The 17,790-nt window shown below is 40.8% G+C and overlaps 1 protein-coding gene across 2 annotated transcripts in view; it reads left to right on the top strand.

The window, feature by feature from the left end:
* LOC115218053 (peptidyl-glycine alpha-amidating monooxygenase B) overlaps window positions 1–17,790 on the top strand; it is a 105,531-nt gene that overhangs the window by 13,137 nt on the left and 74,604 nt on the right. For both annotated transcript variants that reach the window (XM_029787814.2, XM_029787815.2), the window contains exons 3-5: window positions 2,721–2,775; window positions 10,839–10,926; window positions 14,633–14,718. In XM_029787814.2, the coding sequence (XP_029643674.1) occupies window positions 2,721–2,775; window positions 10,839–10,926; window positions 14,633–14,718 (229 nt within the window). The remainder of the gene's footprint in view (window positions 1–2,720; window positions 2,776–10,838; window positions 10,927–14,632; window positions 14,719–17,790) is intronic.

Raw genomic sequence — 17,790 nt, 5'->3', positions numbered from 1 at the left:
AAGGCCACGCTGGTAACGATCACACTCAAATGGTGCCCTTTTATATGCCACTGGCATGGAAGCCGGTTAGCTGCTCTGTCAAACGATCACACTCGTATGGTGCTCTTTGCACCCCGCTAGCATGGATGCCAGAATATTCTTGCAGAAAAGTGTATCAAAAGTGATGCAGATTCTCTTAAATAAGTAAAATGGATGATGCAAGGAAGTGATATTATGAGAGGTTTGTGAGTGAGGCGTGAGGATGCATTGAAACTCCGATGTCTGGCAACTGACTTGGCAGACACCCATAAAATTATTAACCATCTTACAAACAATAACTCTGAGCACCTTTTCAAACTCCACCTGTCTAATACCCGTGTACATGTTTATAAAGTCAAAAACAGCACAGCTCCCATGACTTTCGGAAACATTTTTTCACGCTAAGAGTTGCTGAAGCATGGAACAAACTGCCGGCATCAGTTGTTAGTTGTCGGAGCACTGCATCTTTCAAAACTTCCATGCTTCCTGAGATTCGCCAACACTACACCTGATTTTCTTCCCTCCATACACACAAGCATGTATCTGACTGTTCCCTTTCCAGACATTTGTACATTACTGCATATACTTTATACGCACTTTCGACAAGTTGTGATGCACCTGAGCACTGCATACAATAATTTCATTATTACATTATAGGAGGGTTAAGGTGTTACCAGAGCAACAAGCCGGCCTTCGTGCTGATGGCACATCAAACACACCATTCAAGCGTGATCGATACAGCATCGCCTTACTAAAACTTGTGCTGGTGGCATGTGAAACATTTGAGTGAGGTCGTCGCCAGTGCCACTGGACTGGCTCCTGTGCAGGTGGCACGTAAAAAGCACCATTTGGGCATGGCCATTGCCAGTACCACCAAACTGGCCCTCGTGCTGGTGGCACGTAAAAGCACCCATTACACTCTCAGTGTGGGTGACGTTAGGAAGGGCATCCAGCTGTAGAAACTCTGCCAGATTAGATTGGAGTCTGGTTCGCCAGACCTCAGTCTAATCGTCCAACCCATGCTAGCATGGAAAGTGGACGTTAAATAATGATGATGATTATAGGAGGGGGAACAGAATGAGTGAGACAGTTGGTATTGTCAGAAAAGTTAGGGTTACTAGTGGGATCCCTGATCAATTTAGGATAAAGAACATCAACAACCAATCTATATATTAAGGTCAACCCTGAATCAGGAGAGTTGTTATCAAATACATTCCAGCTATGTCCATCCAGCCTTTTTTTCTCTTTTATTGCAGACAGTGTATCTAGAACAATATTATTCAATGTGTCCTTTTTTATTTTAAGTGATAGGGTGTGATTTGAAGATTTGGCTGCTATTTCTAGCTGGTCAAGGGACTACATAAGAACCTTTCCAGAGCTCTGTCATCGGAACCAGCCTATTCATTATAGTTCCTGAGGCTACAATGTCAAAGTTTAGGATTGCCTGTGTTTTGGAATTATACTTTCAGAATTTTATTTTCTACTAGCATTAAAGACCTGGCGTTGCCGGGTCATAGTGCTAGTGCATGTATATATGTGTATATATATGTATACATATTACATGTACATCTATATATATATATACATCTACACATAAAATACAAAATACAAAGTTATATCTTGATAGCGCTAGTGACAACAATGCTCAAAATATATAACAGACTGGAATTGTTAGCCCGTCTCTTGTAATTTCGATCAATTGTATCTTGTCCTCCCTCTTGTATAGAAGTGTGGCTACAATCCAGCCTACCTCTACTTTGGGGATGGGGGGCATTTAAAATTTTTTTCCAGGACGTCCTACGTCCCAGATATAAAGGTAAAAATAAAATATTTCCACTTTGCAAGTTCGAGTCGAGTACTCCCTTGCACGCTCCGTTGACTCGAACCTTGCTTCAGTTGTGGCAAATTTACCGCCTCTGATTAGATATCTTTCATAGTCACACCAAGACACTTTTCGAAGGTGCTTTCCTCCATGTGTTCAAATCTTCTTTTTTCTCTACATTGTATACTTTATAGGCAATAGTCTTTTCTTTAATTTAATTTTTTATTATCCATCTGGACTATTCCATTTCTGCACGCTAATTTTATTGTTAATTTATTCCCATTCATGTGAAACCACTTATTCAAGTTCAAGTCATTGATGCAATTTTATACCAATTGCTATTTTTACTTTTGTTATGTTACGATTATATTATACTTTAGTTTGATTTTAATTATTACTTACTACATATAATTCAATTGTTATTATTATTTTTATTGTTAAAGTGAAAGTATCTGACATAAAATAGAGAAATGTTTTTGTTTCACTTTTAACACGTAATACTGAAATAGTGGAGATATGATATTGCTATGGGCTCGCTCTAGGCAAGAAGTTGAACATTTTTTTTGCCCATGAAACTACATGGACCCTAAGTAAGGCATGTGTAAAATTTGAATGAAATTGGTTGTGTAGTTCTGAAGTTTTAGGAAATCGTAGTGGAGAAGATGTGATATTGCTGTGGGCTCGCCCTAGGCAAAAAGTTAAAAAATTGGTTGTGTAGTTCTCAAGTTTTAGGGAAACACACAGACAGACAGACAGACACACATTCTCAGTTTTATATATATAATAAAGATTAATTTTATTGTTTTAAGAATTGTCAATGAATCTGATTTTTTTTTATTTGGTGGGGAAGCCACTAATGATATTTGCTCTTTTGTTTTAGGATGACGAATACTTATGCACCAGTAAAAAGCTGTCCAAGGAAACCAATTATATTGGTAAAATTGTTTTATAATCCACTTTATCTATAGTTGGGATGGGTTTTCACAAAATAGCATTTTGCATGTTGTTGGAACAAATTTGCTTTTGTTTGTAAACTAGATGCCATTTCCAATGCTGGGTACTTGAACACAAAGTTGAAGTAGTATTTTGTTGCTGTTGCTGTTTAACCTGTATCTGATGTAGGCCTGGCTGAGCAAACCTATGATCTAAGACATTCCAGCTCATACCATTCCATCTTTATGTATATTGGGAACAGGGCTAGATAAATACATATAGAGGCCATAAGCACTTAAAAGATTTTGGTGCCCCCGCCCTTATATATATATATATATAAGTAAATAAATGGAGTTGAATGCAGATGCTATTCAAATTCTTTTACTTTTGACATATGTTTCGAAGACAACATTGGTTTTATTCCAAAGGAATAAACGGTGTAAAATGCAATCTTCTCATCAGGAAAGAAAGAGAACCTATCTCAACAAAAAGACATTATAACAATTTTGATGACTGCATAAATGATAAACAAAACGCTATTAAGTATTAAAAAAAAAACGTTAATAGATTCGACGTCAAAGGCAGGCACTAGGAAGAGAAGAGGTAAAGAAATAATAAGTAGAGAACAAATAAAGAGGGATATATTGGTTGAAAAAATGTTCAAAGGCTTAGAAATAGATTTCTCTATTGAAGTAAAGTGCAAGTTGAACTAAATGTTCAAACTATAAAGTCTGGTAAAATCACTTATATGAGCTAAAGGTATGTTTCTGCCAGTGCTTACATTTGTAAGATCGCTCTATAAGTGTGTTAACTGCATTCAACCCCATTTATTTACTTATACTACACAAATTACTGCACATTAACCCGGAGTTTCTACCTTTGAATAGGTCGCTACATCCTTGTTACTTGCGTGAATTTTACTACCCTGGTAACTGTTTATTGAATTTTCCATGTTAACGGTAAACAAAGGATAATTCATTCATCCATTTATATATATATATATATATATATGATTCAAAATATAAACTATAATAAACCATAAAATAAATTTTTATTTTTCAAAATGAAACAAAACTAATGGTAAGATGGAAAAATAATGTTTATTTTTGTAAACATTCTCTTTATATTTGAAAAGTTTTCACCTACTTTTCTTAATTGCAGTCTTTGATCAGATTCTCATTTTGACACTACGAGCACTTCAAAGTTATATTTTCAATCATATAAACCACTTTGAATATTATTTTAGCAAGTTTAACCCTTTAATGTTCAGATTACTCTGTTAAATGTAATGCTTTTTCACTCAAATTGTTTTGAATTAATCATGCATTATCTCATAGCTTTGAGGTTTCAATGATGTGATTGTTTATTTTTAGACTGTCAATGTAGGTTAGGTGTGAGAGGCTAGATATGGCTAGTTCAAATATAAAACATGTAGAATATATTGGGCCGGATGTGGCCGGTTTAAACACTAAAGGGTTAAAGTGATTTCGTCTGTGCTGTAAACCATTTAGAATGTCTGTGGTCCCTCCTTCCCTTGAAGCTCTCAGCATGTACTTAGCTGGATTAACCATTAAGCAAACTATTTCATCTTTGATGTTTTGTTAGCTGAAGGACGGGAGGGCTGAAATGGTGTCTATGTTTACATAAGCATCTAAAACACTTTGTAACAGTATGGTACATGCTACTAAGACAATCATTTGCAAGTGATGGCCATGGTTTTTTAAAAATATTAAAAAAAATTTTAGATTAAGGTGTAAGTGTAGCTGTGTGGTAAGAAGTTTGCTTCCCAACCACATGGTTCCAGGTACAGTCCCACTATGTGGCACTATGGGCAAGCTTCTACTATAGCCCCAGGTTGACCTAAGCCTTGAGAGATGGAAACCAAAAGAAGCCCATTGATATATATTGTGTGTGTGTATCTTTGTATTTGTCCTTCACTACTGCTTGACAACTGGTGCTGGTTTGTTTATGTCCCCATAACTTAGTGGTTTGACAAAAAAAAAACTGATAGAATAAAAGCAGGTTTAAAAAAGATTAATACTGAGGTTGATTTGTTCAATTAAACCCCTTCAAGGCAGTGTCCTAGCATGGTTACAGTGCAGTGACTGAAACAAGTAAAAGATAAGAGATAAGGTAAACAGAAAATATGGCTTCATGTTTTTGTTATTTTAAAAAAAAGTATGTAGTGACGCTATTTTGGAAGTTTTTAGTGTGCATGCGCAGAGTTGCATTACTTCCGGTAGGCCACCGGAAGTTCCCTCTTGCGTATGCACAGAGAACTGCCAACAGAAAGTTTTTCCGCTAGATCGGTCTTTTTGAAGCTGCAGCCCTATCGAGTGGACACAACTCAACCTTCTCTCAAGGAAAACCCAACACATAAAGAAGCCCCCTTCTACGCGGGAACGGAGACAGCATTTTGGCTCACACAAGTTAACTATTGTGAATAGTTTTATGGCCTTGGCTACTGGTTCGCCCTGAAGAAAATATATGTGTATATATTTTATTTGCGAATCCAGACAAAAATAAAGTATTATTTATTGCTGTTGAAGATAGTCGAAGTTTTGGTTTTCCTTTCGACATAATTGAATGTAACAGGATAAGACCGACACCCTTCAAGTGTTCCAGAGACCTTCATCCTTATTACAAGTACTTCGAATTTTTTAGAGGATGGGAAATTGGAAAGTGTGGTGTTTTGTATGATTTAAATTGAACTGAGACACCCTAGTGGCTTTATAACGCTTGAGTTCAGTTCCACTGCAAATATTTTGTTACTCTTTTACTATCATGCAGTGTCATGTTAAGTCAAGTTACTGAGGAACAAACACAATCACATAGATGCACGCACACACACGTGTGTGTGTCTGTCTGTATTCTTTTACTTGTTTCAGTCATGCTGGAGCACCGCCTTTAGTCAAATCAACCTCAGGACTTATTCTTAGTAAACCTAATACTTATTCTATCATCTCTTTTGCTGAACCACTGTTATGAGGATGTAACCACCAACAAGCAATGATGGGGGCAGGAGGAAACAGATACACACACACACACACACACATGTACAACGGGTTTCTTCTGCTTCTTCTTATTATTATTATATTTCTGAGTTCAAATTTCTCTATCAAATGGAAACTGTAGTTGCGATCCCTGTGCTGGTGGCACGTAAAAAGCACCATCCGGATGTGGCCGATGCCAGCACCGCCTTGACTGGCCCCTGTGCCGGTGGCACGTAAAAAGCACCAACCGATCTTGGTCATTGCCAGCCTCGCCTGGCACCTGTGCCAGTGGCACGTAAAAAGCACCCACTACACTCACGGAGTGGTTGGCGTTAGGAAGGGCATCCAGCTGTAGAAACACTTCCAGATCAGACTGGAGCCTGGTGCAGCCTCCTGGCTTGCCAGTTTTCAGTCAAACCGTCCAACCCATGCTAGCCTGGTAAGCGAACGTTAAACAATGATGATGATGATGATGACTTTGCCTTTCATCCATTTACTGTCAATAAAACAAGTAGTAGGTTGAGCACTGGGATTAATATAATCCTCTCCCCTGAACTTGCTGGCCTTGTACCAAAATTCGAAACCATCATCATCATCATTGTTATTATTAAGGTAGTATAGCGGACTACCCAGTTTTTCTTATATTAGATAGTATAGCGAATATTTTCTAGTTAGTTTGTTTACTGTTAATGCAATGCTACTTATTATGTTTCCTATTTGGAAATAGATAAAATTATTTAGCTCTTAAAGTAAGGATGTATATAATGATAAAACCGTCACTTCTAACTTACTACAGCTATATAAACGCCATAGTGAGAAATATACTTTCTGGAACACTAACGAACATTAGCGTGCATGTATGTTAAATATTATTTTGTGTTCTTTTAACCACTATAAAAAAATACAGTTTAATAATTACAGAAATACATTTTATATATAAGTTGAAGAACGTGAAGAAAGAGAAAACATTTTCTACATTAATTTTTATTATATACATATAGCATTTTTACATTATATACATTTTGAAGAAAAGTAAATTTTGTCGTAGAGAATTACGACTATATATTTTAGCTAACTAATTCCTCATTGTAGCTATATTAAATCTCAACAGTTCAAACAAGACTTGTTGGATTTTTCTTGGGCATGGCATAAAAAATAACCAATATCTCAAAGGAGTGAGTGTCGTGGAGTTTAGTTACATCCAACAAACACTGAAATTTTTCCCAAAATCCAGGGTTTTTATAACTGCTCAACTTGACTTTAAAGTATCAAAATCACATAAAAATATTCTTTAACTAACTTTTAGAATTCCTATATGAGCAGTAATATTAACCAATGGGAAAATCGACAATCATATTTCTTCGGCAATACGACATTACGTCAAGAATCAAAATCACAAAAATATTCTTTAACTAACTTTTAGAATTCCTATATGAGCAGTTATATTAACCAATGGAAAATCGACAATCATATTTCTTTGGCAATACGACATTACGTCATATTGCCAGCTACCACAAATTGGCACTATTATTTAAAAATGGCTACACGCTACAGTAGCGAGGTAGCAGAAACATTAGCCCATTGGGCAAACTGTTTGGTGGCCTTTCACCTATCTTTATGTTCAGTGTCCAAGTTCTGCCAAGGTTGACTTTGCCATTCATCCTTTTGCAGGGGTCAATAAATTAAGTACTAGTGAAACACTGGGTTTGATGTAATCAACTGGTCCTTTCCCCCAAAATTTCAGATTTTGTGCCTTTAGAAAGGATTATTATTATTATACTTCTGAGTTCAAATTCCACTGGGGTCAACTTTGTCTTTCATCCTTTTAGGGTTGATAAAATAAGTGCTCGCTGAATACTGGGGTCAATCTAATTGAATTAGATTCCCTGAATGTGTAAAAAGATTCAAGCGAGGTCATTGCCAGTACCGCCTCACCAGGCCCCTGTGCCGGTGGCACGTAAAAAGCACCCACTACACTCTCGGAGTGGTTGGCGTTAGGAAGGGCATCCAGCTGTAGAAACTCTGCCAGATCAAGATTGGAGCCTTGTGCAGCCATCTGGTTTGCTAGCCCTCAGTCAAAATCGTCCAACCCATGCTAGCATGGAAAGCGGACGTTAAACGATGATGATGATGATGATATCACAGAACTCCAGTAGCCTTGTTTGTTCTTCGTTTTGGGAACCAATTCTATGGCCCCCATGTGCACCATGGATGATATTTGGGTACTACCCAACATATCCATTGAAATCACTAGCCATGAAGATGAGGTCATTCTCATTTGTCTTTGAGGTAACCTGCAGAAGAATATCATAAAAGTGGTCCTTTTGTTCATTTGGCAGACCCGCCTGAAGGGCATAGGCAGAGATAACTGCTGCTGTACTACTTTGCAAAACCAGCCTAAGCTTAAGTATTCTATTGCACACTCTGACCTTATCAACCCATTTCTCTGTGATTATGCCCACACCACCTACCCCATCACTGTTACCTTCCCCAAAAGATTTTATACCTGTGAGGAGTCTGGCTGAAGCACACCACCTTTATGTGTGTGTGTGTGTGTGTTGTGTCTTTTTTGTTTGTATTTGTCCCCCCCCCCACTGCTTGACAACCGGCGTTGGTGTGTTTATATCCCTGTAATTTAGTGGTTTGACAAGAGACCAGTAGAATAAGTACCAGGCTTAAAAAATAAGTACCGGGATTGATTCATTTGACTAAAATACTTCTAGGTGGTACTCTGCATGGCTGCAGTTTAATGACTGAAGCAAGTAAAAGATAAAGGATAATTATACACCATGTGTGCGTGATCGTTACCAGCATCACTTTACTGGCACTCGAGCCCTATGCTAATAGGGTGCCAAGAGCACCATCCGAGTGTGATCATTGCCAGAGTGGCTATCTGGCTTCCGTGCTGGTGGTACATAAAAGACACCATTTGAGCGTGATCGTTACCAGCATCGCCTTACTGGCATCTATGCCGGTGGCATGTGTAAAAGATTCAAGTGAGGTCGTTGCCAGTACCGCCTGACTGGCCTTGTGCCGGTGGCACGTAAAAGCACCCACTACACTCTCGGAGTGGGTGGGTGACGTTAAGAAGGGCATCCAGCTGTAGAAACTCTGCCAGATCAAGATTGGAGCCTGGTGCAGCCATCTGGTTCGCCAGCCCTCAGTCAAAATCGTCCAACCCATGCTAGCATGGAAAGCGGACGTTAAACGATGATGATGATGATACACAAAGACCTGTTGTTTTTTTTTTCTTTTATCAAATGATAGAGATCCTAGTGCATTGTTTAAACATCTTTTATTTGCAGTATAATGCTTCAGCATTTAATTCTATCCATTCCTTGTATGTTTAAATGCCCTATATAAAAATAATGCGATATATATTGATACCTGTTTTTGTCTCTCTGTTTTACTATAACCTTTCATCATCTGGCACAGGATCCCCTCCTCCAATGCTCCCCTTCCAGCTCTCAAAGGATGCTTATCTAGGAAGTTACTTGGTGACCCTGCCAGTGCTGGTCCCACTTAAAAAGCATCCAGTCCACACAGTAAAGGGTTGGCATTTGGAAGGGCATCCAGCTGTAAAAACCTTGCTGAAACTGACCTCGCCTGTGCTTGTGCAATGTAAAATGCACTCTATCCATTCTGCTGAGTGGCTGGTGTTAGGAAAGGCATCCAGCCATAAAACCCTTGCCAAAATACACAGGCATAGCTGTCTAGTAAGATGTTTGTCTCCTAACCTCATGATTTAAGGTTCAGTCTTGTGTTAAACCATCCAACCCATGCCAGTATGAAAGGAGGATGTTGAATGATGATGATCATCATGATTGTATGTAGCATTAAAGGTTTTATCATCATCATCATCATTTAACATCTGTTTTCCATACTAGCATGGGTTGGACGGTTCAACCAGGGTCTGGGAAGCCAGGAGGCTACACCAGACTCCAGTCTGATATGGCAGTGTTTCTACAGCTGGATGCCCTTCCTAACACCAACCACTCCGTGAGTGTAGTGGATGCTTTCTACATGCCACCGGCACAGGTGCCAGGCGAGGCTGGCAATGGCCACGATTGGTTGGTGCTTTTTACGTGTCACCAGCATGGAGGCCAGTCATGGCGGCGCTGGCAACAGCCACGTTCGGATGGTTCTTTTTAGGTGCCACCGGCACAGGGATCACAACTACAATTTCATTGATTTTTTTGATCGGTTTTGATTTCACTTGCCTTAACAGGTCTTCGCAAGCAGAGTTTTGTGTCCAATGAAAGAAAGGTACACATAAGTGGGCTGGCTACATCCCAGGTAAAGGCCACGGGTTAGGGTCTCACTTGTCCTGCCGGGTCTTCTCACGCACAGCATATTTCCAAAGGTCTCGGTCACTAGTCATTGCCTTGGTGAGACCTAATGTTCGAAGGTCGTGCTTCACCACCTTGTCCCAGGTTTTCCTGGGTCTACCTCTTCCACAGGTTCCCTCAACCGCTAGGGTGTGGCACTTTTTCACACAGCTATCCTCACCCATTCTCGCCACATGACCATACCAGTGCAGTCATCTCTCTTGCACACCACATCTGATACTTCTTAGGTCCAACTTTTCTCTCAAGGTACTTACACTCTGTCGAGTATGCACACTGCCATTACACATCCATCAGAGCATATTAGCTTCATTCCTTGCGAGCTTGCGCATGTCTTCAGCAGTCACGGCACATGTTTGCCTGCCATGTAGCATGGCTGTTCGTACACATGCGTCATACAGTCTACCTTTTACTCTGAGCGAGAGGCCCTTTGTCACCAGCAGAGGTAAGAGCACTCTGAACTTTGCCCAGGCTATTCTTATTCTAGTAGCTACACTTTCAGCACACCCACCCCTGCTACTAACTTGGTCACCTAGGTAACAGAAGCTAACAACTACTAGTTTTTCTCCCTGGAATGTGGCGGAAGTCGTAGCATTAAAGGTTTACTTTACATATATATAAAGCAAACAAAATTTGTTGAATGTAATTAGAATAATTGTGAAATTTACATAGTTTATATATTTTCAACCAATTTATATTTGATCTTATTTTCCATATTTCTTTCAGTTAAATTTGAGTCACTATCAGATGCCGTCATTGCTCATCATATCATTTTATTTGGTTGCCCGGAGCCATTAACAGTTGGTGGTATTTGGTGAGTTGTTTTGTGTAAAGTTTTTGGGTCAAATCAAATCTAATGTCTTGTAGCCATGGCTATAGTGTTTTCTATGAAGGATCTTTTCACTTTTACCGGCAGATTTTTTGATATGACACCGCCAGAAAATGTTGTTGACAAACAACCGGAGAAATTGTATTCACCTCAATAGACGTCATTGATTGGTTGAAATTGCCGAAATGCAAGAAATTTAACAAGAAATAGTTTACAAACCACAGAATTTTCTCAAGAAAACCAAGAGAAAAAGATGTTTTATATATCATATTCTACAAGTATATGAAGTTTAAAAGTGTTTAGTTACAAAGAAATTATTTTTAAAATCTGCCGGTCAAAGCGAAAAGATCCTCTACAAAGGCTTGCTATCTTAAGAGTTAAGACTTGTTGCTACTGTTTTATGTTCAGTCAACTCTGCTTGAGTAAAAGAACAAAAAAAGTGCAGAGAATATTTCACTAAACAGATGATCTAATTCATTCAATATCTGCTGACAATGTGAAGTCCTAAGATTTAGATATTAAACTTGTGAATCTCATTGAAAGATAGTAAGGAATTTGAAGAACAGCATTCAGCTACTTTACTGGTATTTCTAATAAATTATATTGCTGGCCTTTTAATTAGCTAAAATTATTTTTGAGGAATTTAGTAAAATAGCACCTTCTTTACCATTTATATGAAGCTGATTTTTGGAACATGACTGTGTGGTAAGACATTGATGCAGTCATGCGTGATCGTGATCGTTACCAACGTCGCCTTACTAGCACCTGTGCCGGTGGAATGTATAAAAAGATTCGAGCTAGGTCGTTGCCAGTACCGCCAGACTGGCCCCTGTGCCGGTGGCACGTAAAAAGTACCCACTACACTCTTGGAGTGGTTGGCATTAGGAAGGGCATCCAGCTGTAGAAACTCTGCCAGATTAAGATTGAAGCCTGGTGCAGCCATCTGGTTTGCCAGCCCTCAGTCAGATCGTCCAACCCATGCTAGCATGGAAAGCGGATGTTAAATGATGATGATGATGAACAGGTAACGAAGTATCTCCACTAAAGCACCTGTGCCACCGGTGGCATGTGTAAAAAGATTTGAGCGAGGTCATTGCCAGTACTACCTGACTGACCCCCGTGCGGTGGAACGTAAAAGGGCACAATTCGAGCGTGATCATTACCAACGTCACCTTACTGGCACCTGTGCTGGTGGCATGTGTAAAAAGATTCGAGCAAGGTCATTGCCAGTACCGCCTGACTGGCCCCGTGCCGGTGGCACATAAAAGCACCCACTACACTCACGGAGTGGTTGGCGTTAGGAAGGGCATCCAGCTGTAGAAACTCTGCCAGATCAAGATTGGTGCCCGGTACAGCCATCTGGTTTGCTAGCCCTCAGTCAAAATCGTCCAACCCATGCTAGCATGGAAAGTGGACGTTAAACAATGATGATATTGATGCAGGCAACGCTGTTTGGTAAGACGTTTGTTTCCTAACCACATGATTTCAGGTTCAGTGTCATTGCGTGACACCTTGGGTTAGCATTTTCTACTATTATCTTGAGTGGATTTGGTGGAAAAAACTGAAAGAAACCTCATCATCATCATTACCATCGTCATCATTTAACCTCTGCTTTCTATGCTGGCATACTTTGGACACTTTGACAGGAACTGACTGGGTAGAAGACTTCACTGAACTTCAGTGTCTGTTATGGTATGGTTTTTATGGCTGGAAGACCTTCCTGATACCAACCACCCTGCAGAGTGGCCTGAGTGCTTTTACATGGCACCAGCTTAGGTGATGTCAGTTTTGGCATGGTTTATGCAAGCTGGATCATCATCATCATCATCGTTTTCTGTGCTAGCATGGATTGGACAGTTTGACCGGGGTCTGAGAAGCCAGGAGACTGCACCAGGCTCCAGTCTGATCTGGCAGAGTTTCTAAAGCTGGATGCCCTTCCTAACGCCAACCACTCCGTGAGTGCAGTGGGTGCTTTTACGTGCCACCGGCATGGAGGCCAGTTTGGTGGTACTGGTAACGGCCACGCCCAAATAGTGCTTTTTATGTGCCACCTGCACAGGAGTCAGTCCAGCGTCACTGGCGACAACCTCGCTCAAATGTTTCACGTGTCACCGGCACAAGTGCTGGTAAGGCAAGGCGGTAACGATCACACTCGAATGGTGTGTTTAACGTGCCATCGGCACGAAGGCCAGCTTGTTGCTCTGGCAACGATCTCACTCGTATGGTACTCTTAGCGCTCCACTAGCAACGGATGCCAGTCACCGAGTTTGATTGATTTCATGTGCCTCAACAGGTCTTCGCAATCAAGTTTGATTTCGAATTTATTTTGATTTTACTTGCCTCAACAGGTCTTCGCAAGCAGAGTTTAGTGTCCAATAAAGGAAAGGCACACATAAGTGGACTATAAATCCTATCAGTGTTACTATTAATGTGGTGGTCAGTACATTTCTGGTTTTGATGTCCTGGCTACGTATCTCATCAAGTGTCCAGTCCAGTATCCCAAATGTTGGTACTAACACTCATCATCATCATCGTTTAATGTCCGCTTTGCATGCGGTTTGACTGAGGGATGGCGAACCAGATGGCTGCACCAGGCTCCAGTCTTGATCTGGCAGAGTTTCTACAGCTGGATGCCCTTCCTAACGCCAACCACTCCGAGAGTGTAGTGGGTGCTTTTACGTGCCACCGGCACGTGGGCCAGTCAGGCAGTACTGGCAACGACCTTGCTCGAATCTTTTTACACATGCCACCGGCACAGGTGCTAGTAAGACGACGTTGGTAACGATCAAGCTCGAATGGTGCCCTTTTATGTGCCACCGGCATGGAAGCCAGTTGGCTGCTCTGGCAACTATCACACTCAGATGGTGCTCTTGGCACCCTACTAGCACAGGCACAAGTGCCAGTAAGACAGCGCTGGTAACGATCACACTCGAAAGGTGCACTTTTATGTGCCACTGGCATGGAAGCGAATTAGTCATTCTGCCAACGATCACCCTCGTATGGTGCTCTTTGCACCCCGCTAGCACGGATGCCAGTCGTCGAATTTGATTTTGATTTCACTTGTCTCAACAGGTTTTTGCAAGCAGAGTTTAGTGACCAAAGAAGGAAAAGGTACGCATAAGCGGGCTGGTTACGCTCCTGGCATAGCCCACAGGTTATGGTCTCATTTGGCTTGCTGAGTCTTCTCACGCACAGCATATTTCCAAAAGTCTCGGTCGCTAGTCATTTCCTTGGTGAGGCCTAGTAAAACTATTGTGAGATAACATCTTGTTAAATGCAGACAGTTCTGAATTCAATATTTTCTGGAGTCTGCAGAAGTACTCTTTTGTTATTCTGGCTTTAGTCACTGCACCAATGTATGTAACATTCTCATCAATCTATGTTTTTATGTATGTATTTGTGTGTGTGTGTGCAGTGTATTCAGCCCTTTTGATACCAAACTGGCTGAAACCACCTCTGGTTCTGTAGTACAAATGACTTGTTTTCAAAAGTTCTGAATTAAAATCTTCCACCAAACCTTAGTCACAATTTATGTTCCTAACACTAGCTTAAGTTATTTTACTAAATTCTTTGTTATATTTAAAATTAATTGAAAGTTACACATCATCCTGACAGAAATATGATAACAAAAGGGTTAAACAAAAATATGACAATTAGAGTTTTAAACAATTAGAGTTTTTTTTCCTTTTAGGTCATGTGGGACTATATGTAAAAGAAATGAAGCCAAAATCCTTTATGCATGGGCAAAGAATGCTGATCCAGCTAAATTACCTTGTAGTAAGTATTAATTTCTATGCTTAATTGTTTATTTTATTAATCATCAACTACCTCTCAGATCAGAAACTGTTTTAATTTTTACTAAGTGCCAGTTAATAAAAGTCTTAGGAAAAGATGATTTGAAATATGTATTTCCAGGATATGGAACCTACTGAAATGCACCTAAAGGCTAACATTGCAGATGTAGAGATACATGTACCAAGCTATGTTATATTGCAAAGCAACAGAAAAGATAGGGAGTCATGTGGATTAGAATCTACCAGCATGAAGATCTCATGCACCAGATTGTTTTGTCACACCCAAACTCGGTGTGTGATGCACTAATCTGTACATATAGGATAACTCAATATAGTTATATGTACTGCTTATTGCCCACCAGATGATCCAAATCACACAGGCCTATTCAAAGACTTCTTGATAATATAATGATAATGAAATTATTGTATACAGTGCTCAGGTGCACCACAATTTGCCGAAAGTGCGTATAAAGTATATGCAGTAATGTACAAATGTCTGGGAAGTGAACAGTGTATGTGTCAGATACATGCTTGTGTGTGTATGGAGGGGAGAAAAATCAGGTGTAGTGTTGGCGAATCTCAGGAAGCATGGAAGTTTTGAAGGATGCAGTACTCCGACAACTAACAACTGATGCTGGCAGTTTGTTCCATACTTCAGCAACTCTTAGCATGAAAAAATGTTTCCGAAAGTCATGGGAGCTGTGCTGTTTTCTGACTTTGTAAACATGTCCGCGGGTGTTAGACAGGTGGAGTTTGTAAAGGTGCTCAGAGTTATTGTTTGTAAGATGGTTAATAATTTTATGGGTGTTTGCCAAGTCAGTTGCCAGATGTCGGCGTTTCAATGTATCCATGCCCAGGGAAGTAAGGCGTTCAGAATATGGCAAATGCCTAATGGAGGGTATTCTCTTGGTTGCACGTCGCTGAATGGCTTCCAGACTATTAATATCCTGGACAAGATAGGGGTTCCAGACCGGTGATGCAAATTCCAGGTGAGGTCTTACCATAGCTTTATAAAGCCGCAGATAAATAGCTGGAGAGTGGCTCACAAAGGAGTTGGTGAGTGATGCCAAGACACCCTCAGCCTTCTTGGCAATTTTAGCAATGTGTTTTTTCCGATGTAAATCGCTGTCGACAATAACACCCAAGTCACGTTCACAAGAACATGAACAATTCATCAGTGTACTTCTCATGCGAGACTCCAACCAGCCCAATATAGGATGGCTTGAGGGCTTTTCCCTCTCAGGAATAATGCGATGTGAAAAAAGACATGTGGAATCCCTGCACAACTTCACAAATAAGTTAGATATAGAGCAAGTAATACTCCAACCAGCCAGGGCAAGCAATATACTCAATCTCTACTTCATAAACAATTTTCGATCTCATTCGATCTCTGATTGTTGCTCAGTTGCAGCCCTTATGATGCTTTCTGGATAGGGCTGGCTTTTACAGGTAGTGCACACTACATTGGCATATTTTAGTTTTGGTGCAGGTGATGTGTGACTTTTGCTTTTGTTCTGCTTGTGGCATGGTTTTGGATGTTAGAAGCATTAGCTTGCACTGTCATTTCCATGCTAGCAGTCATCACACAGGTGGAATTTACACTTTTCTAAGGATATATCCAGCTACTCACCTGCACAGTGTTGCCATCCTGGTAATAGGCACATGGAATGTTGCATCATTATTCATATGGATTCCCAGATCATGTACTGATTCTAACTCTGGGAAAGCACTGCCCCCTGGTCCTATGTATTTTGATTGTAGTCTGGAAAAATTGTATGTTCAATTAAGACACCTGTGCCGGTGACATGTAAAAGCACCGTCCGAATGTGGCAGATGTCAGCGCCGCCTGACTGGCGTCCGTGTCGGTGACATGTAAAGGCACCAACCGATCGTGGCCGTTTGCCAGCCTCCTCTGGCCCCTATGCCAGTGGCATGTAAAAAGCACCCACTACACTCACGAAGTGGTTGGCGTTAGGAAGGGCATCAAGCTGTAGAAACACTGCCAAACCAGACTGAAGCCTGGTGCAGCCTCCATGGCTTCCCAGACCCCGGTCAAACCGTCCAACCCATGCTAGCATGGAAAACGGATGCTAAACGATGATGATATTGTGAATTGATATTCCTGGCCAGGTTGTTGTTTTGTCCTGATCCCTGTGCCGGTGGCACGTAAAAAGCACCATCTGAATGTGGCCAATGCCAGTGCTGCCTTGACTGACTTCCGTACCGATGGCACGTAAAAAGCACCAACTGATCGTGGCCGCTGCCAGCCTCCTCTGGCCCCTGTGCTGGTGGCACGTAAAAAGCAGCCACTACACTCACAGAGTGGTTGGCATTTGGAAGGGCATCCAGCTGTAGAAACACTGCCAGATCAGGATGGAGCCTGGTGCAGCCTCCTGGCTTTCCAGACCCTGGTCGAACCGTCCAGCCCATGCTAGCATGGAAAACGGATGTTAAACGATGATGATGATGACTTCGCATGTCATGATGCAGTGGAATTATGTGAGTGAAACTTTTTAGTATTGAAGTTGTGGTCTGTCTATTTTTATAGTGAACATGGTGAGTTAAGAATTTAAAATCATGCTTTAATTCCATTTTTAAAGACTATGGAGAAATTGTTAAGAGACATTTGTTTACTATGTTGGCAGGTTCTAATGCTAATTTTGGTGAGCCAATGGTTGTGTTATGGCTGTTAAGTGTTTTAAGGCATCTCTAAGTAATTTCTGTCATCATTATCATCATCATCATTTAACGTCCGTTTTCCATGCTAGCATGGGTTGGACGGTTTGACTGGGGTCTGGTAAGCCATGGAGGCTGCAACAGGCTCCAGTCTAGTTTGGCAGTGTTTCTACAGCTGGATATACCAGAGGGTGCACTCTCTCCTACCCTGATGTAATCTCCAGGGATACAGGCATCCAGCAACAGGACCTCCATAATGCTATGATGGACCATGAAGTCTGGCGTAGCATGGTAAATTCCATTGTCTCGACCACGGTCAAACAATGATGATGACAGCTGGATGCCCTTCCTAACGCCAACCACTCCATGAGTGCAATGG

Source organism: Octopus sinensis, linkage group LG12, assembly GCF_006345805.1.
Source record: "Octopus sinensis linkage group LG12, ASM634580v1, whole genome shotgun sequence".
NCBI lineage: Eukaryota > Metazoa > Mollusca > Cephalopoda > Octopoda > Octopodidae > Octopus > Octopus sinensis.
The sequence above is the reverse complement of the archived record's forward strand: the minus strand, read 5'-3'. Positions and strand labels throughout refer to the sequence as shown.